At 32.5% G+C, this 25069-nt stretch overlaps 1 protein-coding gene across 2 annotated transcripts; it reads right to left on the bottom strand.

Annotated features, from left to right (window-relative positions):
• Positions 1–16859: 16859 nt before the first annotated feature.
• LOC149565950 (cationic peroxidase 1-like) lies at positions 16860–18351 on the bottom strand. Of its 2 annotated transcripts, none has more exons than XM_089819423.1 (4): positions 18099–18351; positions 17807–17998; positions 17470–17635; positions 16860–17372 (listed from the first exon to the last, which is right to left on the bottom strand). In XM_089819423.1, the coding sequence occupies exons 1-4, from the start codon at positions 18309–18311 to the stop codon at positions 16987–16989; spliced, it is 957 nt and encodes a 318-aa protein (XP_089675549.1). In that variant the 5' UTR covers positions 18312–18351; the 3' UTR covers positions 16860–16986. The 2 variants fall into 2 exon arrangements, with proteins under 2 accessions (XP_089675549.1, XP_089675550.1); XM_089819424.1 differs by having other exon boundaries at positions 17813–17998.
• Between the last annotated feature and the right edge of the window lie 6718 nt (positions 18352–25069).

The following is a 25069-nucleotide window of genomic DNA, read 5'->3' as shown; positions in this document are numbered from 1 at the left end:
ATAAACTTCGCATTACTTCACAATTCCTTCTCATTTCATGCATCATACATTCATTCACACATACATACATGATATGTTACAATACATCTTACATATATACCTTTCAAACTTACAAAATTACAAGATCGGCCAAAATAAAAGTAAACAAATACATTATAGAGTCGGCCCAATAGTAAATAACTCTGGTTCACTGAACTGACTCGGTGACCTTCTGATACTCGGCATCCGTTGCATTACTCGGCATCATCATGCACTCGGTAGAAGTGAAGGCTCGGTCCATACTCATCACTCAATGTAGTTCTAAACTCAGTAACCACTAGTGACTCGATAGATGTCGTGTCACTTGGTAGATATTGTACACTGAGTTTACCTTGCTTCACTCAGTAAACACTGAATCTTTCATCACTCAATTTGCATTGAATCTTTCATTGCTCAATTTTCACTGAATCTTCATGACACAAATTATCTACTTGGTAGACACTGTGAAGCATGGTAGATATTGAGAAGCTCGATAGACACTATTGGACTTCACATTGTTTGAATTTGCTCGAAAGCCACTGTCTACTTGGTGTAAACTGCTGAATTGCGAATGCTTACAAGGTAACCACTTGGATGCTCACTAAGCATATAGAATTGAGTAAGTGTTGTTACTAATGATAAAATAATCATAATGCCAACAATCTCCCCCTTTGGCATTAGTGACAAAAACACTTATGAATCAAAACTGACATTCAGATTTATTCTGCTATTTACATATCTTACATATCTCCCCCATACATATGGTATGCATAGCTTTTATCTATACAATGTCTCTCTTATTCCTATCTCATATTCCTAACGTCAACAATCTTATCTCCCCCTACCAACAATCTCATCTCCCCCTTTTTGACAATAATGCCAAAGAGTGTATATACAATAAATTTAAATTGAGACACCAAAATGTGAGAGAAAATCTAAGTGTACCTTGAGAATAAGAGAGAATGTCTTATCCCAATTGTCTTGCAAAATTTTGTTGGTGGAGAGAGCCACTTGAACTTCTACAGAAAGTTCAATCATATGATTTGCTATTGAAAAAATTTTGTCATGAATCAATATTTTTGAGTAGGCAATGTGCTTCTGCATTTGATCCATGACTGGAAGAATCATATTTTGAATTTCAATCAGTGTAGACCAGATTCTGGCTTCTTCTCTGAGTAACTCTACCTACATTTTGAACAAAAATTTCACCTTTGTGTGCTGTGATGAGCTTGAACTATAGTCAAGCTGTAACTTTTGAGCGTTGTCCTTCATTTCCACATCTAATTTATTGAATTTTTATTTGACTTCCTTAGTGAACTCGGTAACATCACAAAGATTGCGAAAAAGTGATGTTACATTTGTGAACGCTTACTCAAGATTGCTCAAAATTGAAGATAGTTCAACCTTTTTTATTGCAATGTGTTGAGCAATGTGCTCAAGCACTTTATTATCAAATTTCTTCTCTACCTTTTCAATGAGTTTCTCTTGTAGAGAGGTTTCCTCATTGAACTTATTTACAACCTCTTCTAATTGCAAAAAAATGTGTTGAGATGAATCAACATCAACACCAATAGCTTTAGTGCTTATACTTTTAGCATTCTCTATTATGGTGTATTCTCTGTCTCTTTCTTCTATGAGTTGCTTCTGCCTTGCCTTCTGCTCTAGAAGCTGACTAACCATTCTCATTTCACTGGTTGAGGTAGTGTCCAAGTCTATCTTAGGAATATTTTTTTTTTTATCCAAGTCTATGTCTTCATCAATTTGTTTTCCAGTAAGCAAAAGTTTTAGAGGATTTTTTGGTTTTAATTATGTGCTTACTTCCTTTGATTTGGAATCAAAGACAATAGTTGACATAGATGGGCTAGTAGAAAATACTTGAATTGGTGCAACTAGAGGAAAGCTAAGAGAAGTACCGGTTGAATCCAAAATTGGTGTGCTTCCCAAAAATGATGTACAAATAGGTAGTGTACAGACTGGAATATTCACAATTGGAGTAAACAAAATTGTAGAAAGAACTGTAGAACTTACAGTACATTGATCAGAGGAGGTTGAAATAGTTGATGTTGCAGTGACTGATTGCTCAGGTGTTGATGAAGAAGGTTGCAGCTCGGTAGATGAAGTAATGGTTAATTCCATAGAAGATGCTCAGAGCTATGGGGAAGCAGGAGTAGATGATGTTTCTGATGTGGTCAATCCTGTTGAAGCTATCTCCAACCCTAATGATGTTGCAGTCTTAGGTGGAGAGTGAGGAAGGGAAGCAATGACTTGTGTTGCAATCTTCATTGGATCATCTTCCTCATCCTCTTCCTCCTTGTCTTCCTCTTTGGCTTCTTCCCCTTTTTCTTCATCATCGGACCTTAGTGCCTGATCATCACTAGCACTTGGAGCGCTATCGTCTCCTTCATCACTACTGGTGCCATCATCATCCTTGATTACCATTGGATCATTACTGGGCTTATGTAGATGATAGATGTTCTTCCACATGTTTGTTGCATCTCTGACAATATACTCAATATCCTTGATTAAAATAAAACATGTGTGAAATCTGATCATCATTTTACCTTCATTGTTCTTCATTGCTGCCTTTATTTCTACCTCAGTAAGACTTGGCAGAAGATTCTTCAAGGAATTCTCATATATGTTCTTGGCTACTTGGGTGGTTGACTCCCACCTTGGTTGCAATCTTACCAACAGCTCTTTGGAGATTTGAGGGGCAATATGGTCTAGGGAGTATTTCCATTTTCCCATCTTATTAAGTACGAGTTCCTCAATTTGCATTTTCTCTGCATCAGTCCTTGTTTCAAATTTCAATGCTGAATACCACTTCCATTTGTTTTAATCTCTCTTGGAAGGTCAGTTGGGGCTTGTTGAATACCATTTCATCCTTATTCTTACCTTTACCTCTTCTTGTGAAAACAACTGTGGAGGCCTTTGGGGGTTTTGTGATGATGACCCTTCCTTTCTTCTTGGCTGGCTCTACCTCCTTCTTTGATTCTTCCTCATCATTTTCGGGTTCCTTCTCCTCTTCTTCATCCTCACCTTTTTCTTCGATAATCTTTATGGGCTCGGTAGCAGTTTTCAACTTAGCAATCTTTCTTTTACCTTTGTTGATTGCTTGGGGAAGTTTGATTTCCAATTCTATTCTAGCTTTAGCCTCATCATAGGTTTCAAAAATTGGTTGCTTGGGATCTACTGGCTCATTTACTAGTGCTTCAATAATATCCCTAGTGTCATCAATGTTTACCTCATAAGGTAGAGGTTTTACCCATGCAACTCGGGGCCTGACTACCTGAATATATACTCTGTCACAGTCAACCATAAAAAAAACATCATCTTTGTAATCTTCAACAAGTTTAGGAGGGATTTTGAACTTTTTGTTCATCCTTTCCTTGAAGTCTTCAAAATAGTTATCCATTATACTATCAAAATTTACACCCATTTATTCTATAAAATCATTAATCTGATATAGAATGGGAACATCCTTTCTCCATACAACAGAACCTTTGGAGGGAAAGAATTTTTGTACATAGAAGAATAAACATGTCAACAATGATCTAAATTCACAAGGGTTATTCTTGGACGATCTGATACTGTCCATGTTCTTGTTCAGTTGTCTTAACATTAGGTCAAACAAGTCATACTCCAAATTCTTCTTTACAACCTTGAATGCCAGGTCTACAGCCTCACACGACACACTGTTTAATCAGCTTGAACTATAGATCTTGTGAGCTATCATGTGAATTCCATATCTAAGTTCTATGTCAGTAACGGTGCTAACCTTTAAGCCTCTTTTGTCCCACTCAACTAGGGTTTTCTTCTGTAGTTCATCCACACCTAAGGTTTTTGTAGATTTGGCTTTGTTGAGTATGGGAAGGCCAGTAATCTTGTGAATCATTTTCTTAGTGATCAATACGGGCTACTCCAGCCATAGCTGACCATTGTGAACACAACTAAGGATGTATCTGATCCATTTTATTTGGAAGCTTCTTAGCATATGGGAGATGTGGGTCAACCCTTTTGTCTCCAAATGTTTATGCTCGAGTTTCAGAGAGCCACTAACACACATTTCTTCTAACGCGCTATCCATTTCTAGGGTTCCTATTTCTTGAATAAAACATTTGAATTGAGTTCAGATATCATTGATTAAAAGTACCTTTGGTGGTATCTACGATTGTGCACCATTAGGGTCTAGTGCCTCTGCAATTACGAGAACCAACTTGAAGTTCGGTGCTTTCCATTCTACCCCCTTGACCAAAATTTCTAATCCACATTTTGCCTTGTTGGTGCTTGTGCTTGCGGAAGCCATTGTTGCTCGGTATGTAATGGAAATCTTCGAACAAACTTCTTTATCTATAAATTTTCTCAAAATCGCTTTGAAATCGCTTGAATGCACCTGGAAATCTCTTAGCTTTGAGGATACGATGAAAATGAAGTTGAATTTTGCCAATTTTGATGAAAAGTTTGCCATTAATGATAGGTACCATATTGTCATAGTGCGTGATAGACTATCATCCACTAACCTAACTCAACATGAGTATCAACTTGGTAGATGAAGAAAATTCTCTTTTACTTTCGACCTTACTTGGTAAGGTCTTTAACCACTTTTCTCGGTAGAGTCTGATGCACTTGGTGAAAGATAACTTTTTTGTGATCTCGGTGTATCTACAATACTGACTAGATCATTTTACATTCCTCACATTTCTTGGAACTGTTTATGATTTACTTGTAGAGTACAGCTCCAACATATTCTTAAGAATTTAGTTTGAGGGGATGGAGTCACCCACTTCTTGAGTGACTTCACTTCCATGATTTGAGCTTGCATCTTCAATGGATTTCAAAATCCATTGCTGCTTCATTTGTTTCCTTATGTTGTCAGCCCTTGCTTTCTTTTCATCTTTAATTCTACCTGTATTCATGCAGTTTTTAGCTATATGACCGAGTTCAATGCATGTATAACACCTTATAGTAGCCTTCTTCCTTAGGTGATGTCTTGCATAGTTTATAACAATGTGTCCATATTCTCCACAATAATGATTTCTGCACCAGGTATTGTAGTCTCATCCAAATATTGGCTTTACAAGTTGTTCTGTTGGATTGAATGTTTTGGATTTGCATTGAGATGCCTTGTGACCATGCTTTTTTCATTTGTGACAATTACCTTCAAATTTTGGTTTCTCCTTGCATTCATTGGCTTTGTGACCATGCTAATTATAGTTATAACACTTTCCATTGAATTTTCCTTTTCCATTGTTGCTCCAGCATTTTTTTGATGTGTGACCAAATTTTCCATAATGATTGCATGAGGGTTTTAGATTCCTTTTTGCACCTTGCTTGGAAGATTCACCTTGTTCTTTATTGTATCCAAGTCCTGCTTTATCATTTTGCTTATGAAAATTCTACTCATTTTTCTGTATCAGTTGATTTATGTCTTCTTGTGACTTCATCATTCTTTCATTGATTTACTTTTCAATATTTAGGTCATTCTTTAATTTCTCAACAATTTTCTTTTCACATCTCAGTTCTCTCAGTATTCTTTCATTAATTTCCCTTTCACTATTTAGATCACTTCTTATTCTTTCATTCTATGCTTTAAGAATCCTGATTTCTTCATTTGCTCCAGAGATTTGATCCATTAGGTCTTCATGCTAATTGGATTGATTATTTCTTGCCTCCAAGTCTTCATTTTCCTTGTTTCTTTGTTCCAAAACTTCACATAGCCTGATTGATTGGATTTCTTGTTCTCTTTTAAGTTTTCTTACTTCTTCCTATAAAGAGCCATTCTTTGCTAGGAGTTCCTTGATTGCCTCATTAGCTTCATTTGAGCTACCTGATGGTAAAAGGTCTTCAATATTTTCTTCAACATATTAATGGTCATTCATTTGTCTTGCAAGTTCCTTCCTTCTCTTTAGGGATTGGGAAAGATGCTCCTTTGCTTCTTTGAGTTTATCCATGGCCATTTCCAGATCTAGCTTTTCATTTTCAATTGCCTTGTCAAGTCTAAATATCTCCATCTATCCTTAGATCTTTGCTCAAGCTGCTAAATTTTTATCCTAAGAACCACAAAGCTCTGATACCAATTGTTGCAAATATTCAGGATATGACAAGTTACTGAGAAGGGAGGGGTGAATCAATAGCCTTAAAACATTTTATTAATTTACCATACATCCATCTATGCTACTGCATGCATAAATTCTGAAACATAAAACAATCATTACACAAGTGAACACAATATTTGGTGACCTAGAAACCTTCCAAATAGAAAGTAAAACTAGGGTGGGGATGATACCCATAAAACTTCAATACTGCAATATAAAGTTTCCTAGTTAAGGCTTACATTGACCACTTGTTGTGATCTTCCCTATTAGGAGCACAAAGGACTACTAGGTCCACCTTGTTAGAGGATTTTCAAACATACAATGAAGTATGCACTCTATTAGGAGATTTGTACAAAGACTGTTAAGTCTACCTTGTCAGAGGATTTGAAAATATGATTCACCTATTAGGATGAAGCAATGGATCTGCTTGCAACTGATTGCTGATAAGATCCCTTATGCACTGATCACCTCATGTGATGGATATAACTTTTCAATCTCTGAATTGACCTTTTTGTGTACCTTGAACTAATGTTAATGATCCTTTGCATAAACTTCACGTTACTTCGCAATTCCTTCTCATTCCATGCATCATACATTCATTCACACATCCATACATAATATCTTACAATACATCTCGCATATATATCTTTCAAACTTACAAAATTACAAGGTCGGCCAAAATACAAGTAAACAAATACATTATAGAGTCGGCCTAATAGTAAATAACTCAAGTTCACTGAACTAACTCAGTGACCTTCTGATACTCAACATCCACTGCATGGCTCGACATCATCATGCACTTGGTAGAAGTGAAGGCTCGGTCCATACTAATCACTCGATCTAGTTCTGAACTCGGTAACCACTGGTGACTCAGTAGATGTAGTGTCACTCGGTAGATATTGTACACTGAGTTTACCTTGCTTCACTCGGTAAACACTGAATCTTTCATCTCTCAGTTTGCACTAAATCTTTTATTGCTCGATTTGCACTGAATCTTCATGACACAAATTATCTACTCGATAAACACTGTGAAGCATGGTAGATACTGAGAAGCTTGGTAGACACTGTTGGACTTCACATTGTCTGAATTTTCTTGGTAGCCACTATATGCTCGATGTAAACTATTGAACTATGAATGCTTACAAGGAAACCACTTGGATGCTCGGTAAGCATACAGAATTGAGTAAGTGTTGTCACTAATGACAAAATAATCATAATGCCAACAGAGGGGAGGCAGACATAATCACTCCTATGAGAGATCTACATAATGTAATACTCCTCCTTCCTTGTCTGCTATTGTTTATATGCATATGTCATTGTATATGTTGACATTCACTAATAGAGAGATGTGTATGTGTCAGGAATTAACTCAACCTAGCTACATACATTTGATTTTTCTATAAAATCCTACAAAATTCATTGATTTAGAGAAGGTGCCAAAGTTCACACAAGGAAACCTAATGGCTTTAGACTCATGTTTTAATATATTTTTATCCCTATGGATGGATTGGTTATTTTTTTAATTGATTGGTTTTTTTTTTCTTATTTTTTGTGAGTAAGCTTCTTGAAGATGTTTTTATTTCTATATTTCATTATGCCTTATTATAATTTTATATACATAAGTATGCATATGTGGGTGCACATGTATAAGCTTACTTGTATATATAAGAGCGCGCGCGCATGTGTGTGTGTGTGTGTGTGTGTGTGTGTGTGTGTGTGTGTGTGTGTGTGTGTGTGTGTGTGTGTGTGTGTGTGTGTGTGTGTGTGTGTGTGTGTGTGTGTGTGTGTCTTTTTTAAGTTAAATATGTTTAGAAAAAATATGCATTTAAAAATAAATAAATAAATAAACCAAAATTATTAAATATAATTAAATAGTAAAATTAAAAAAAACCTAATGTCTAATCCCTATATTCTCTTCTACAATTCCCTCTAAGATATGATAGGGAGAAGAGTGGAACTTAGGACTTCGTGTGTTTGTGAGGGGCCCCAAATTACCAATTAGGTAAGTATTTTCCTTGAAACCCTTACCCCATTATCTTACATAAATAAATAAATACTAAATATATTTTTGGAATTAAAAATAAATAAAAATTATATTCATTATTTATGGTTTAAGTATGCTTGGCTTATTATTATTAATATTTGGTTGGTTAGTAAATTCACGGAAGGGGACTTGGGTAAGTTACTTTTACCTAATGTAAGCTATTTCTAACCTCCATAACCTCTAGATAGCTAATCAAAAGTCTATCTATAGCAGATCCTTATTATATTTTGATGGTCACAAGAATCAGGAAGAAGATAGTAGGTCAGAATTGTGTATCAAATTCTAGTCAGAAAAGGTCATTTTGGTGCTAAGCATAGCCTAGAGGATTTGGGAGGCCTATAAGAGGAAATTATATTTTATGTCAATTAAATTATAGAGGAATTTCTCTATAGCATCTCAAGTAGAGTCTAGAATCCACAAAACTTCTTATAAGTAGAAATATATATGTATATACTAGTAATCTTAAATATGTTTATGTGTGTGTATACTTGAAATATAATAGAAATAAGGGATGTAATAGAATTATAATGATAATGTAAACTTATAATTGGAAATGGACAAAGTGTTCCAGTTTGCACACTGTGTATGTGTTTCCTAAAAAAAGAATTATGTCTTCTAAAAAGGATTTTCCTTATTGGCCTTGTAAAAAGGTGTGGTTTTATATTCTATCATTTTTATGTGGATTATGAATTGGTTTTATTGTTTCTAAGGATTTTCAACCTTTTTTCTTCATGAGGAAAAAGGGAAAGTACCTTGTCTCTATGCATGTTTACTTTTAGCATAGTTTGTATAAGTCTTATTTTGAGTTGATCTATTGATCACTCTGAGTATGGTATTTGACCATGAAAGGGTTGGGAGCATCTAAAAATTCTCTCATATCTTATATATCATGTATACATATGGTTAGAAGATCAATATATATGCATTTTTATTTATTTTTCTTGTCTTAAGACTTGTATAAGTGAGAATAGCTCCTTGTGTGATGAAAGTGTTTCATCGTATGGATTCTAGAGTTTCACCATATTCTTTTTTGGAGTTTCATTGTAAAACAAAAGAACTTCATTGAATGATTCTTTGTGCTTCCTAATTTTTGTGTTGGAGTTTCATCATACTACACTTGATTTCATCGTATGACTATTCATTTCATCATTTCTAGTCCAGCATTTCATCATATGATACTTTGTACTAAAGTTCAGGAGTTTGATCCTTATAAATGCATAGTTATCCATGTTAGGTTCATTTTCTTATCTTGATTTCTACATGAGATTAAAACATTAAATGTAAAATTGAAGTATAAGTGACTTATGCAATAATTCAAGTTTTATGTTATATTTGATAATGGTTTTAGCCTCATAGGAGTTCAAATAAAGATTCAAGATTTTGAGGGTTTTAGGAAATTTTAGACTTCACCAAATTTCAAAACTAGCATGATTGCTTTAGTGTGACCTTACGAATATTTTTTGTGGCCTTGATTCAAGTACAAGTGGATTTTACAGGTTTATTATGGCTTATATTATGTATGGTGATTTTGAATGTCTTTTATTTTGTTTAGATCAACATGTAGATGTGGAATCTTGAGAGGATATTTAAATGTGTTTTTTGAGTGTTTGATTCCATTTGGTTGATTATGTTTCTCTATTTCATGGAGATGTGTGGAGTAGTAACAACAAAGAGATTTGATGATTTATTTTTTCTTATTATTCCATCATTTTCTATTTTAGGGTTATGGTTTGTCATAATGATGTGGATCATAGGAAAACACTTGAGAACCCAAGGGAAGATCTCTTGTTGTAGAGTTTGAATTATCCTATATGGCTTTTGTATTAGTAAGGTTTCTAGGTACACTAGGTGAGAGGATCAATGTAGGATCTTGGGTGATGGAGGTCACTAGGATAGTCTTGGGTGATTTATGTGCAATAAAAACCTAATATAAGTTTAAATGGTTGGAAATCAGTAAGGGTTAATTAAACATTAATAACAAGATGAAATATTGGATTAATAGTCTACATAGGTCATATTGGAGTAATAAGGTCATTCATAACCACTGGCAAGCCACATGAGTGAGTTGTAGTACATGGGTACTAGGTTGGATCCCAACACAAGAGGACTATGTGATGACACTCACCCAGCTTTTACTCTAGAAGACTCTCCTCTTTTATTTTATGATAATCTTTTATGATTTATGTTTCAAGATTTAACATTCGTACCAAGGTATTCATTTTGAGATATTGGAGCTTTTATATTCATTGGTATTTTAATATTTATTTTGGGGCTTTCCAATTTTTAGTTAATGCTTTGATAGTTATATATTTTAGGGATTGAGTCTTCTCTGTTATATCAAAGAAGGGATATCCCACAACCATAGATAGCCCTAGTTTCCAATGTGGACTTTGGTTCTATCTCCTAGCATAGAGGAGGGGACCTTATGGATCCACATGGTTGGGTACAATACTTATTGAAGTATGATTCGTGGTCCCATGGATGGCTTGTATTCAATCTCTATATGAATATTTTTTTCAATTGAGAAAGCGAGGATTGGTAGGCCCCTAAAACATGTTACAATATTAAAATCCTTACAAAAGAATAACAAACAAAAGCTAATCTAGGGAAATAAACTTCAAAAGCTTAGCCTAAGAGTTTTTGAAAGGAACCCAAAACCTTGAAGTATTTTCAAAAGGATCCTAAACCTTCAAGGATTTTCCTTAGGATCCTTTACCTACCAAGCCCACTAAATTCTATTTGAAGTTGTTGAAGCTCATTCTTTACACCTTTCTTTTCAAAATTATATATTACCGTGATAATGATCCTACGTAATAGATGATATCCTATGTGCAGATCTTATGAACTCATGAAGGAGACTCAAGATTCTATGTAAATTGTGAAGTTATGGGAAAAGCATATCTATAGGAGAAATGAAAGTGATAAAATTATATGTTTAAAGATTTATTTTTCCAAGGAAATGATTTGAAAGTCTCATTTTGAGGTTCATAATGCAAAAGAAGTAAAGATGAAACAATTCAAGTTATAAATTCTTTGTATGATGTGAAATCTATTCTTGAATATTATAGGAAGTTTACGATGTAGTCATATGTGAGTTACTTCCAAGTGTGGAATTCAATAATGACAATAATGGTTCCTTCTTATGATCATCAATCTAATAAGTTAAATATTTGCATATATAATTTTAGGAAAGGTGAGTACTCAAACTCCTTGTCAAAAGATGTCATTCATAAGTTTATATCTTATTGTGAACTCTTTAAATGTATATACATGGTGTATAAATAAATACTCATGTTTAGGAATGATAGTAGATAATAGTCATAATAGAATAAGAGGAATGGATAAGAGTGAACCATGTAACATGTATTCTTATGACATGCATAATTTATTCTCGAATTAATTGATTTCATTGGTGTATATAATTAAGTAGACATGCATTGATAATTGTAAAATAGCATTAATAACAATAATAGGAAACCTAGAAGGATGGATAATCTCAAGCTAAATTGAAAATATGATATACATATTTAAGTAAGTAAAGTTTTTGGAATAAATTAGTCCAAGTATTAGCACTTTTGACATTAGCCTTCAAGGTTCCCCCGCAAGGGCATTACAAATTCTTTGTTTAGTCTTTAAATGAGTGTTTGATAGAGTGTCATCAAAAAGTTATTTGACTGGACTACTGATCATGGAATAAACTTAGGAGAGTATTTAGATTGAAATGTTGAGATAGGATTGATCCTATTTTAGTTTCATACTATGAAAACCATATGAAAGGGTATAAAATAAATAAGTTAATTTTAGTTATAGGCTAATTTCTACTATATGAGAAATTTATCTCATGCCAAATGAATCAATTTGTCTATTTTTACATGATGAATCCTTTGATTTTATTATTGAAATTTATCTTAATGATAAAAACCAATAAAATTTAATATGACCTCACAATTTAGTCCCTAACATTAAAGGGAATATGAGTTCAAGTCAATAAATATTTATGGCTATGTAGAATTTGATGTAATTTATATGGATCGTGTAAACAAGATAATGTTCACAACAAATAAGTTCAACAAACTTATAGGTGTACTAAAGTCATATAGAGTTATGAGGAATGAAAGCATGCTTACCACCTTGCATTGTTATACAACATATTAATGAGAAAACATGCCTATCTAATAGGTCCTATAAATATTTATAGTCAAATAAACCTAATCCAAATGAGAATCTTGCAACACCACTTGATCAAAATTATAGACTATGTCACCTTTGACATGGTTAATGCTAGACATACTAGACCCATTGACTAATGTATTATTTTCTACAAGAAATGCATGTGTAGGGATAGCTAGTGATGATTTTATTGGCATTCCTTTGGTTGACAATAAAGAACTAGTTGGCCAAACCTTTATTTCAAAAAAGCCTCCAAGGTGTTGCTTCTAAACCTCGAGCAATAGTCCATAGAAATTCTAAAGATTCCCCTGAAATCATTGAATTAACTCAAAACTAAAAAGAAAACATAAGATATATTTATATCTAGAGTTATTTCTATTTTTTTTTAATTTCTTATAATGATTAGGGTCCCTAATAATTATTTGTTGTTTGTTTTGGTAGCTTTGTTAAAAATAGGTTGTTTAATAGAATTTGAGTGTTGTTTTCCTATCTTCTTATTACTTTTTAAAAAGGATTGAGACCCTTTCAAAAGATTGTCTTGCCTAATTAAAAGCAATTGATAGCACTTGTATATGTTCTGTAAATAAATTTGATTTCAAAAACACAAAAATATCTAATCACCTATAAATAATTAATTTTATGTTTACAATTTTGTGGATAAATTTTATAGGGCTAAAAAATTGTTATGTTAAGAATATAAAAATATAAAAGTTGTATAACATTCAAAAATTATTTTATTAAGAATATAAAAATAGAAAAGTTGTATTACATAACATTTAAAAGTGTTAGACAATTTAATTTTTTGGATATTCATATTCTGATAACTTCCAAGAGTGAGTTACAACAGCTTTCAAAAAGAAGATTGTGGGCTTTCCAGCTTTTTAGGCTGCTATTTTTTTCCCAAATTGCATAGTTAGGCACAAGCCTAGAAATTGATGGTTGTATTGGCCATTTTTCAATATTTTAACCATATATGATAGGCTATTTTTTTTAAGATCGTACACATTGACGGGCTAAATTTTTTTAAAACCGTAAATTTGACAATTAGATTTTTTAATAAACCATCAAAATCTCTTATAGGGATAATAAAATACTTCACTTACTAATATATCTATATAACATTATATTAAAATATATGTAATATATGTATAATAAAATATAAGATATTTTAATTAATATATAATATATATCTTTGTATATTAGTAATAATTTAGAATCTAAAATATATGAATTTTAGAAACTCAACTTAATAATAAATAATACTATGATGTAATTGTTAACTTATTTTATGTTATTCATTATATATTTCTATTTCTATTTTTTAGCTTAATTCATTGTAATATGTTAGTATTATTATTTTAGAATATTTTTTATAAAGCATGTGATTTAAGAAACTTGTTAATGTTTATATTGATTTAACATTTTTAAAATTAAATATATTAATTTTAGAAAGTTGCCAAGTTTCTTTAATATTTTTATGATCTTATATTTTTAATCTTATAAATTAAATCTTCTATATGTTAAAATTTTCTTATATTAATTTAGAAACATCTATGATTTTTTAATATATGATTGACTTGTATTTAGTTTTTATTATTATTTTTAGAATTTTTTTCAAAACAAATATGAAAAAATTAGAAACTTGTTGTAAATATGAAATTTCTTTATTTGTTACTAAATTATACTTATTCCAATTTGTATCTATATAATCATATCACCTAAAATATATTTTTTGTCAAACAATTGTATTTTTGTTTTACTATAGCTTCAAATTTCTTCTTCATCAATTGAATCACATAAGGTAAATTTTGTGTAGTTTTCAAAATTCTTCTCTTCATTATGTTAAATCACATAAGGTAAATTGTATGTAGTTTTCAGAACTCTTATTTTCATACATAGTTACTAATGTTATATTTATTTTTGCAGGTACATAAAAAATGTCTTCAAAGAGAAGGAAACAAGCAACTATTGGAGAAATGTACAAGTGGCCTGGAAAAAAGATTTAGATGCTTCTTGTATTTCATTACTAAATCAAGATGAACAATCTCACAATAAAAATTTGAAAGAAGCTTTCAAAAAAAAAATTAGGACTTCTTCAAATGAGGATTTAAATGAACAAACAAATCAATTTGAGGAAGGGTATAGGATTAATGATGAAATTGAGGATAGGTCAAATATTTTTAATCAAGGGAAGGAAAAAGTTCAAGTTATAAGAAAATTTTGAATGGAATAGCTAGAAAAATTTGTGTGCCTAAATGATTTTCATAATGATGGTAACATAGTAATGAAATGTAATTATTGTGAGAATTACAAGATGCCAGGACCATGGGGTGTAGGGGATGGATGTAGTAATTTTTAACGTGATCCATTGATTACTCATGGAAAATCATGGATACACAAAGATGCTCAAGCAAGATGGATTAATGCAACAAAAAATAAGATAAAGTCTATTCCTAATCATGTTTTAGAGATAGAAGATGTTAATAGAGAAAGAATAATAATCACAATGAAAAAAACTTATTACATGTTTGTCAAGAGGATTTATCTTTAGCTAAATATTAGAACATATGTAAATTTATCATGGATTTGAAAACCCCCAATATGCCAAAAAATCAAGATTACTCTACATACACAAATTGTAAGGGTGCCAATGAGTTTCTTTTTTGCACATCAAAATATCTTGAGAAAATTCAAATACATGAGATGTTGAAAAGTCATTTTTTCTCACTAATGATTGATGAAAGTACTGATCAAAGTTTAGGGCAACATCTTATTGTTTATACAACGTATTTGACTTTGGAGGGTAATGGGATACCAGTTTCCAAGTTTAAGAAAATAATGAATGTACTAGATGGTAGAGGAAAAACTATATATGATGTTGTAAACCAATTAGTGAATGATAGAGAGCTTCCATTAACAAAGGTAATAGTTGTCTCAACTGATGGGGCTTCTGCAATGGTTGGTCATGAAAATGGATTTGTTTCTCTTATGAAAAAAATGTTCCAAATCTTATTTTAGTGTACTACATAGCTCATTGTGAATCATTAGTAGTGGGTGATGCTTCCAAAAGGATACCAGAGTTATTGTGTGTTGAAAAAATTACAAATAAAGTGCATTCATGGATCCAAAATTCACCAAAAAGAAAGAATGAGCTAAATGATTTACTTAAAATTATGCAAATTGATATTGTTTTGTAGACCCATGCAATCAGATGGTTATCTAGAGGAGAATTCATAATAAGACTTGTGAAGCTTATGCCAGCCATTTTAACCTTGTGGAAAAAAGATAAGAAGTGTTCATCATTATATGAAAAGGCAAGGATTTACTCTATTTAGTTTTGTTTACACATGCTTGCTGATGTTTTCTGAGAACTAAATAAATTGAATAAGGTTTCTCAAGAAGAAAATGTAGACATCACAATTATTGGTTTGGCTCTTGATGAAGCTATAGGAAATTTATATAGATGGCTTTTGAGAAGTGGTACATTTGCAGAAGGTACAAATTATCTTTCAAAGTTCTTAATTGATTCTTAGTTTGGATTTTCTGAAGTTAAAGAAGAAGATGTTGTAATTTATAAGCATGAATTACTATATATTCCTATTCCAGATGAGGGGTTTTGGTATGGGGATGTAGGGAAGAATTTCATGAAACCTCATGTTGAAGGAACACAAGAAAGTTGTCAACACTTAACAAAGGGTTATATTCAATCTCTCATTGATTGTTTGAATGAAAGATTTCTAGATCTTCCTCTTTTTAATGCAGCAAAACTTTTCAGCCCTCTTATTATCGATCAGATTGTCAGACTCGAGATAATATCTTAGATCAGCGTTGGCTTGATAAGCTTCTTCAACATTTGCAACATACTAATTCAAACAATGTTAATGATCTTGAATCTACATTTGAATTTACTAGTTTCAAAAGGGAGATAAATTCTTTTGTTGATGCACTGGATTCAAGTTGTGAAGGTTTTAAAATGAAAGATGCATGGAGAGTCTTTCACAATACAGAGTATTGGCATAGAAGTTATCCTCATATGATGAAGTTATGGTAGGCTATTCTTACTATTCCTACAAGTACCACTGATTGTGAAAGAGGCTTTTCAAAACAAAATATCATCAAAGATGTCAGAAAATCAAATCTAGGTTTGGATATAGTAGATGCATTAATGATAGTATCATTAGATAGATGAAATAAATGATGTAAACTAGAATGAAATATATCAAATATGAAGAACACAAAGTCAAGAAGAGTTCTTGACCTTTGATTAATTTGTTTTTATTAGTCTATGTCTTGTATCCCAATTTTAATTGAATTTTTTTCTTCCAGATTAGAATATTAGATGGTTTACTTTTGAGTATATTTTTTATCTTTAATATGTTGCAAATTATAGTGAAAATTTATTAAAATTTAAAAATAATTTATTAAATTATTCATATATAAAAAGTTTGACAATCAATAATTTTTTTTGAACGTAAAATAAAAGGCACTAAAATGATTCAACCATCACCAAAAATTCATATGACAGGCAGGGGTGACCGTCAAATTCCAGGCCTGGTGAGGCATTTGTTTTGCCAATAATAATACGAATTAAAAACTATACATGCACACAAATATCTTTTGATCTTGTGTCACGTTGTTACTGAACAGATTTTTGACATTTCAATTACTTTTCCTACAGTTCGTTCGTACTTCTCCGCTGGTACCTGTGAGAGGGCTGATGTTCCCCATATTCACCATAGCTGCTGCAAAATCACTGAAAAAGGTCGCTGGATTGGTACTGTAAGTAGTAACCAAAGCATCGGCGGAACCTCCATTAAATAGTTCTTGATCAGAGTGCAGAAGTCCTTTCTGGATTTTCAAATCTTTGTAATAATTATTGTCGAAGGCAGTGGGAGTGACAAGATCTAATGGTGACAGCGTGTCATCCCCACCATTGCTTGGACAATTTCCCTTAACAGAGGTGGCAAATGCAGAATCGATATTGGTGTCATTGTAGACACGAGATCTGAAGGTGGTGCATCTTGCTTGACCAATTGTATGAGCACCTAAACAAATGGGTACCATTCAAACGAATACTTAGTAGCTTTTCATGAACAATTTTAATTAAAACCTACAAAAGTTTACTCCAAGGCTTGCAAATACCTGAAAGAGCAATCATATCCTTAGTAGAAAGGCCTTGTGCTTGAAATCCAGAGATAAGTGTAGCCAAATCTGAAGAAGGAGAAGGCAGATTGCTATTGGCACCGCTTAAGCTTGCACTAGTTGAGTCCCTTCTTCCCAACGGTACTGTCCATGATGGCCCTCCCAACTATACATCACAACACACAAAGATAGCCCACAATAAGATTGGAACAAATTTATGAATAACAATTGTATATGGCCTTTACATTCTGAAGAATAAGACAATGGTATTTGTAAGAAGCATTCAAATAGAGGTAAAAATAATAATAGAGAAGGTGAAGAAGGAAATAGTATTTACAAGTACAACTGAGTCACGAGCAGCAATGGTAACAATATCAGCACAAGACACAATTCCACTGCAAACAGCTTCTAACCGAGTTTTAATTGTGTCTATCACATCGTACCCTCTCACAGAGTTCGCATTTGGTCCTGCAGTCTTTTCTCCAGTGAATGATGAGGTATCGTCCAACAGTATAGATCCATCACATCCCTTTAAAGAAACAAACAATACTTATGTTACTTACATATCTATGAGAAAAACGAGAATAGAAGTGAAAATCTAACATTATGGGGATTGAATATATTCATACATTTACAAAACAATCATGAAAGTGAAGACGGAGCAATGATGCAGCCATTCGTTTCTCTTTTGCCACAGCTGCAGTAACAGCAGTCTTAATTGTACTCAAAGCAAGGGGACATGACTTGGCATAGAATGTTGGACTGAATTGTCCATTGGAATCTCTGAAACATAGAATGATGAGCAAAGAAGTAATCCATGCAAAAAGACTAGTAGTCCTCATTGTTGATTTGCTTTGCTATGGATGTCAACAATGCCGACTGTGGTGTGGGAGAATGTAGGAAAAGGTAAGCTTCTTATAGGGACTACGAAGGCTCATCCGTGCTCAATTTCTTCACAATGAAAGTGATCGAGTGTGCGGGGAAAAATCTTTTTATTTGTCGACCTTGACTTTGCTCAAAACATGGTAGTCGTGCCAAAAGGGGCAGGTGTGCGATGGGCCCAAGCCGCAACGTGAATCTACGACCAAAGCAATAACTAGGTTTCTCCTATTGTAAAATTACCATCTATTTATAGGCTGTTAAAAAGGTGATGTGGATAGAGTTTCCTTGGATTGTTAATCAACTTTGAAAATAAAGATTGGCAATAAGCTGTTTTGAAAAAATAAGTAATAAAATCTTGATAGACTCAAAATTAGAAGTTGTATGTTAATGATTAACAAGCCACATGAAGAACCAAGAGAAAACAAGGCTAACCATACAACTACTTGGCTGAAGGAGGGACCCCTTCCAATTTCTATTGATCTCCTTCATCTTATCAAGGAAGGAGGTATGTTTTAGAGGCCAAGTAGATGTAGCATTGATGCATCAACTTCCGGGAGTCATAACTTTTGAGTCAGATATGGGTTTTGGCTGAAATTTTACAAGCAGTTGCGTGAGGAGTTATTAAGATTGTTAATGGAGCTTAGCTAGATATGTGGCCATTTCGACATTTTTCTGTGAGTGTAAAATTTCATCTTGACCTCCGAAGTTGAGTTCTTGTGTTTTTCCCCAGTTTTTTAGAAAGTTGTTTTTTTTTAATAAATCTAAAACCATGCTCTTGATTTCTTAGATTAGTTGGCAATTCATCTTACCTTAGTTGGGGGCTTTTCTTGGAAAAAATCAGGATTGGTAGGATGGATTTTGGAAATTACCAAAAATGAAACATTCTATTTTTTTCTAAAAATTTGCCAAATATAGTAATTTTCAGAATTGTAATAAATAGGCATTTTCTTTCACTGTAAGGTAGAATAGAGTTGAAGAAGTTGAATGAAGAATCTAGTGTTTTTAAAATATGTATTGTGTTATTATTTTTTGAATATTATTTTGAAAGGGGTTTGGGCTACATCGTTTGGTTTTAGAACAAGAAGATGGCTGGGAGAGGAAGAGGAAGAGGAGGTGTCACTCCAATGCAAATATTTATGTTGAATATGTAGAGGCATATTGAACGGCTAAATGAGAGAATAGATAATCAAGGAATACCAGTAGCACAAGGAGAGGACAAATCAGATGAAGAGGGAAATCGAAGAGGTGTTAATTAAAATGAAGAAAATGAAGAAGAACCCTTGGAAGAGTTGAGCTATAAAGATAGAGTGCTTCAAGCTTTAGAAGGAAAAAATGAAGGGATCAAGATCGAAGTCTCAGACTATGCTAGTAGTCTTAAGCCAAAAGAGTTGATAGACTAGCTAAATGAGATGGGTAAATTTTTTGAATGGAAGCCTATGGCAGAGGGAAAGAAGATGAAGTTTGCTTGCACAAAATTAAAGGGATGTGCAATGATATGGTGGGATCACCTCTAGAAGGAACGAACTAGAAAACAAAAGGAAATGATTAAAACATGGAGTAAGATGGAGAAAAAGCTTCAGGAAAAGTTCTTACCATTAGATTACTCACAAATCCTATTTCATAAGTTCCAAAATTTGAAGCAAAATATGTCTTTTATACAAAAGTACACAAATGAATTCTATATAGTTATCCATGAGAAGTAGAGCATCAAGAAGATGATCAGTAGGTGGCTACTCTTAAATTCTCTATCCAAGATGAATTGAGCATGCATTGTGTTAACAATATGGAGGAAGCCTACCAATTAGCTCTAAAGGCTAAAGAAAAGTAAAATCGATAGTACAATAAGAGGAATAGAAGAGGAAGAAGGGGTCCCTCAACACCATTTCAAGGAGGTTCTAACTATGGCCAAGGACTATCCTCCCAAGGATTTGAAAGAAATATAGACTCCAGAAAAGATCCCGCAAAACTAGAAAATGGAAGGGGATTTTAGCAAGGATGAGGTTACGGTAGTGAATGTGGATGGGAAACCCAACTAAGGCCCTTTGCTTATTTCATATGTGGAGAAGAAAGATATAGAGCCTTCGAATGCTCAAATTATAACATGACATAAATAAATCAAGGAAGACAACCTAGAGTGAACTTGGCTCAACCAAAAGAGGAGGAGCAAGGAGTCTCACCAGATGTGGGAGAAACCCTCATGATGAGGAGATCAATGATCATCCTAGAAAAAGATGAAGTTCCTGCAAAGAACTCTAATGATTCGTGGCTCCAGACCAACATATTCAAAACTAGATGCACTTCTAGTGGAAAAGTATGTCAAGTTATTGTTGATGAGGGTAGTTGTGAGAATATGGTATCTAGAGAAATGGTAGAGAAATTAAATTTACAATGTGAGAAGCACCCTTGCCCTTATTGTATTGCATGGTATAAGGAAAGAAATGGAGTAACAGTTGACAAAAGATGTTAAATCAGATTTACCATAGGAAAATTTTATAAGGATGAGATATGGTGTGATGTTATCCCTATGGATGCTTGCCATATGTTGTTGGGAAGACCATGGCAGTATGATAGGAAGGTCATGCATGATGGGGAGAAAAATATTTACACATTTTGGAAGGATGGCTCTAAAGTGGTTATGTTGCCTCTTAAGGATGAAAAGAAGAATGAAACCATGTTGTATGCAAGAGAAGTTGTCAAATAAATGAAAGTAACAGGTTGTTGCTATTCACTAGTTCTAAAAAGAGGAGAAGAACAACAAAAAGTGGTGTCACCCGAGGCAATGAAGGTGCTAGAGGAGTTTCCTAATGTTTCTCCTAAGGAACTACATGATGGTCTCCCACCCAAAAGAGATATTCAACATCATCTTGATCTTATTCCTGGAGCAACATTTCCTATCGGTTGAATCCAACACAACATACCAAGTTGAATAAACAAGAGATAGAACTGATGCAAAAGGGTCTGGTTAGGGAAAGCATGAGTCTATGTGCAATACTTTCATTGTTGACTCCAAAGAAAGATAGCACATGGAGGATGTGTACTGATAGCAGAGCAATCAATAAGATTACCATTAAGTACCAGTTTCCTATTCCTCGGATAGAGGACATGATGGATGAGTTAGTGGGGGCTAAGTGCTTCAGCAAGATTGATCTCCGAAGTGGCTACCACTAGATCCACATTCAAAGGGGAGATAAATGGAAGACAACATTTATGATAAGAGATGGCTTGCACAAATGGATGGTTATGCCTTTTGGGTTTTTGAATGCACGTAGCACATTTATGTGGTTGATGAATACAGTGTTGCAACCATACATTGGTAAGTTTGTTGTAGTTTACTTTGATGATATTTTGATCTATAGTAGAAGCAAGGAAGAATACTTACAACATATGAGGGTCATCTTGAGTGTCATAAGGAAGGAGAAGCTCTTTACAAATTTGAAGAAGTATAGGTTCATGCAAACTAGTTTGACCTTTTTGGGCTTTTTATTTCTCAAGCTACTGTTCAAATTAATCCAGAAAAGGTAAGATCAATCCTAGAATGGCCCAGTCCTTCTAGTATAATAGGAGTAAGAAGTTTTCATGGATTGGCAACTTTCTACCAAAATTTTAGCAGTATTGTAGCACCCATAATAGACTATACCAGAGGAAGGGAGCTCACATGGACACTAGATGCTATAGAGAGTTTTAAATTCTTGAAAAAAAAGATAACTGAAGCTCCTATATTGACACTTTCAAATTTTGACAAAGTTTTTGAAGTAGAGTGTGATGCTTCACATGTTGGGATAGGTGATGTTCTTAGCCAAGCAGGTAATCTTGTGGCCTTCTTTAGTGAGAAATTGAATGAAGTAAGAAAGAATTATTGTACCTATGATCTGGAATTTTATGCAATTGTTCAAGCATTAAGATATTGGAGGCACTATCTGGTCCCACATGAGTTTGTGTTGTTTACTGATCATATTGCTTTGAAATATCTCAACACGCAAAAGAAGTTGAATAGTTGACATGCCAAGTGGGTATCTTTTATTAAATAGATAAGTCAATTGTATTAAAGATTTGGTACACAAAATTATTATAATACAATAAGCATAAAAATAAGTATAAAAACTCAACTATAAACAAGAAAAAATCCATGATAACTATATGAATACATATCACTCATTTTTTATGAGAATGGTTAAGGAAGAACTCATATGTTTTTTTCTCAAAAGTTGATTTAAGATTGTTGACCTTTTATATGAATCACGCATTTATATTTTACATGACCATCTATCAAACTTGGTCTTGTACATGACCATCACCATGATACAATCAAGGAGATTGAGTCGTTGGTAGACCAATTTGTCATTTCATCTATGGTTATTTTATTGGATAGATTTAAAAGATTGTATAGATTGATCTCTACACTAGTGTTGCTTGATCAATCTATCATTCCTATATGTCCTATTATGTGTGCACCTCTAGAAGTCATCTTGGAATATTGGCAGTTGAATTTTGATCTAAAAGAGGATAATAATGATTTGTACTCTTGATACTTATTCCCTTTATGATTTCCCCTTATGTCTATTTTATTTCTTTGGTTTTTGTTTCACATTCAGAAAGTCTCTTTGTCTATAAATATTCAATATAAACATTATCTTTTCTCATATTTTTAAATGCAATTCTTTCTAGTAATTCTCCATAACAGCACAAATGGTAGGTAAAAGATTACATTTTAATTTCCTATAAATTTGTAAATAAAAGAACAGTTCATTTTATTACTATTAAAAGATAATAAAATTATTGTATAACTATTAAAAAATAATATAAATGCATAAAATATATCTCATTAAACACAAATTTAAGTGAAACATACATAAAATATGCTTCAACATTACAAATCTATATCAATTTCTTTTTCTAAAATTAAAATAATAATTAATAAAGTCATCACATTATTTAAAAAGCCAGTTTCTCTTATCTGCCTCGATTGTTACATTCTTAGTTTTTGATTCCTGTCCCAATTAAGGCGTCTGGACGTTGAAATTTTGCTGTGAGTCACTCTACTATACAAATAAATTCTTATGCACTGTATTATATTATACAATGGATATTACATCTCAATTAACTTATAAATTTTGAATGGGTAAAATACATCATATCAAACGAAAGTGTTCATTCAAACATGCTGCGACTTCAATCTAAATATGACAAAATCCTTCATAGCAATGATCACTACAAAGTCAATTGATACTTCAATGTGACGTCTTTAAATAGTATAAAATAGTTCAGAATACATACGAATGCCGGTACCTACCAAAGAATGTGCTGGTTGATGTATACTCTCGCTTAGATTTTATAAACATGTGGTTGACAACTACGTTAAAATGATGTCACACAAATGCTTACTTAAGTTTATAAAAGTCATAACCCTAAGCGTGCACAAAAAGAAGAGAGAATTACACATCCTTGTAGGGTACAATAGCCAATCTTTACTGCCCAGTAAATGTCAATTTGGAAGTTTTTTAGTTTTTTAAAATACATTGCACAAAATATACAACTATCCATTCCTTATCACTTATTACAAATTTTCAGCAAACCACATTTATTACAGGTTGAACAAATTTGTTGAGAATAATCTTATATATCTAAATTATAGAATCAATATATTTATTATTACTTCTATGATATTTTAAAGATAATCAGCTATAATATAAATTGTGTTTTATATTTTGAGAAATAGAAAAATGTATTATATTAATGAAAATGAAAAATTATAGAAGATTTTTTGTTAAAAAAGAAAATGAAGAGAGAATTTAAATTCAACTATGTATATCACTTACAAACAAATGAATAATAAGTATTTATGAATAGGACTAGAGGTAATTTAATGAGATGATCATCTAGAGAAAAGATAGATAATTTACATCACATAGAAAAAAATATACACAATTTTCAATTAATAGGATTATACAAGAAGCATCATTTGTGATTTTATATGACAATAGTCCAAATAATATATCATAGTTGATCAACATCAATAATGAGGAGAAGAAAAGTGTAGAAGTAAAAGAATTCACAACTCACATATAGGAGTTACATGTTGAAATAAGAAGCCGTCTTTCTTGACTAGTAGAGCTCAAGTTGGTGAACAAAAAGAGAATATACAAGGAGCTTGAGGTTGGAGATGAAGTAATTGTATTTTGTAGGAAGGAACCATTCAGCTAGAACATTTAACGCATTCAATATCGAGAAGTTTATATTTTAGATATTTTAAAAAGAGTTGACTCAAGAAGTCTATATATGACTTAAAATTTCCAAATGATCTAATCATATTGCTAAATATTTGTCATTGTAAACCTATACTAGTATCATGAAGGTGTGGGTTAAAGATAATACCATATAAGTGTAGTGGAAATTAGTTACTATAATAATTAAAGACAAGACTGAGTCAATTTTGGGCAACAAGAATAGAAGAAACTTACTTAGATTGAATAGTATGAGGGATGTTTAGTGAAGTGAAAAGGTAGTCATGAAGAAATTTAAATTAGGTTCCAAAGGTTAAGTAAATCATATATTGAGTTTCCTTTAGATAATGAGAATTTGATAATTATAAGTGTCTAATGAAGCAATATTACAAGGTGTATGAGAAATCTTGTATCATCTAAATATAATTTATTTTACTTACTCTTTTTTAATAAAAAAAATTTCAAATCTTGACAATCCTTTACTAAATTATCTATCA

Source organism: Cupressus sempervirens, chromosome 3 (assembly GCF_028749045.1).
Source record: "Cupressus sempervirens isolate cs-2001-9-10 chromosome 3, ASM2874904v1, whole genome shotgun sequence".
In the NCBI taxonomy this organism is placed as follows: Eukaryota; Viridiplantae; Streptophyta; class Pinopsida; order Cupressales; family Cupressaceae; genus Cupressus; species Cupressus sempervirens.
Note: the sequence above shows the minus strand (reverse complement) of the source record. Positions and strands in the feature narration are given on the sequence as shown.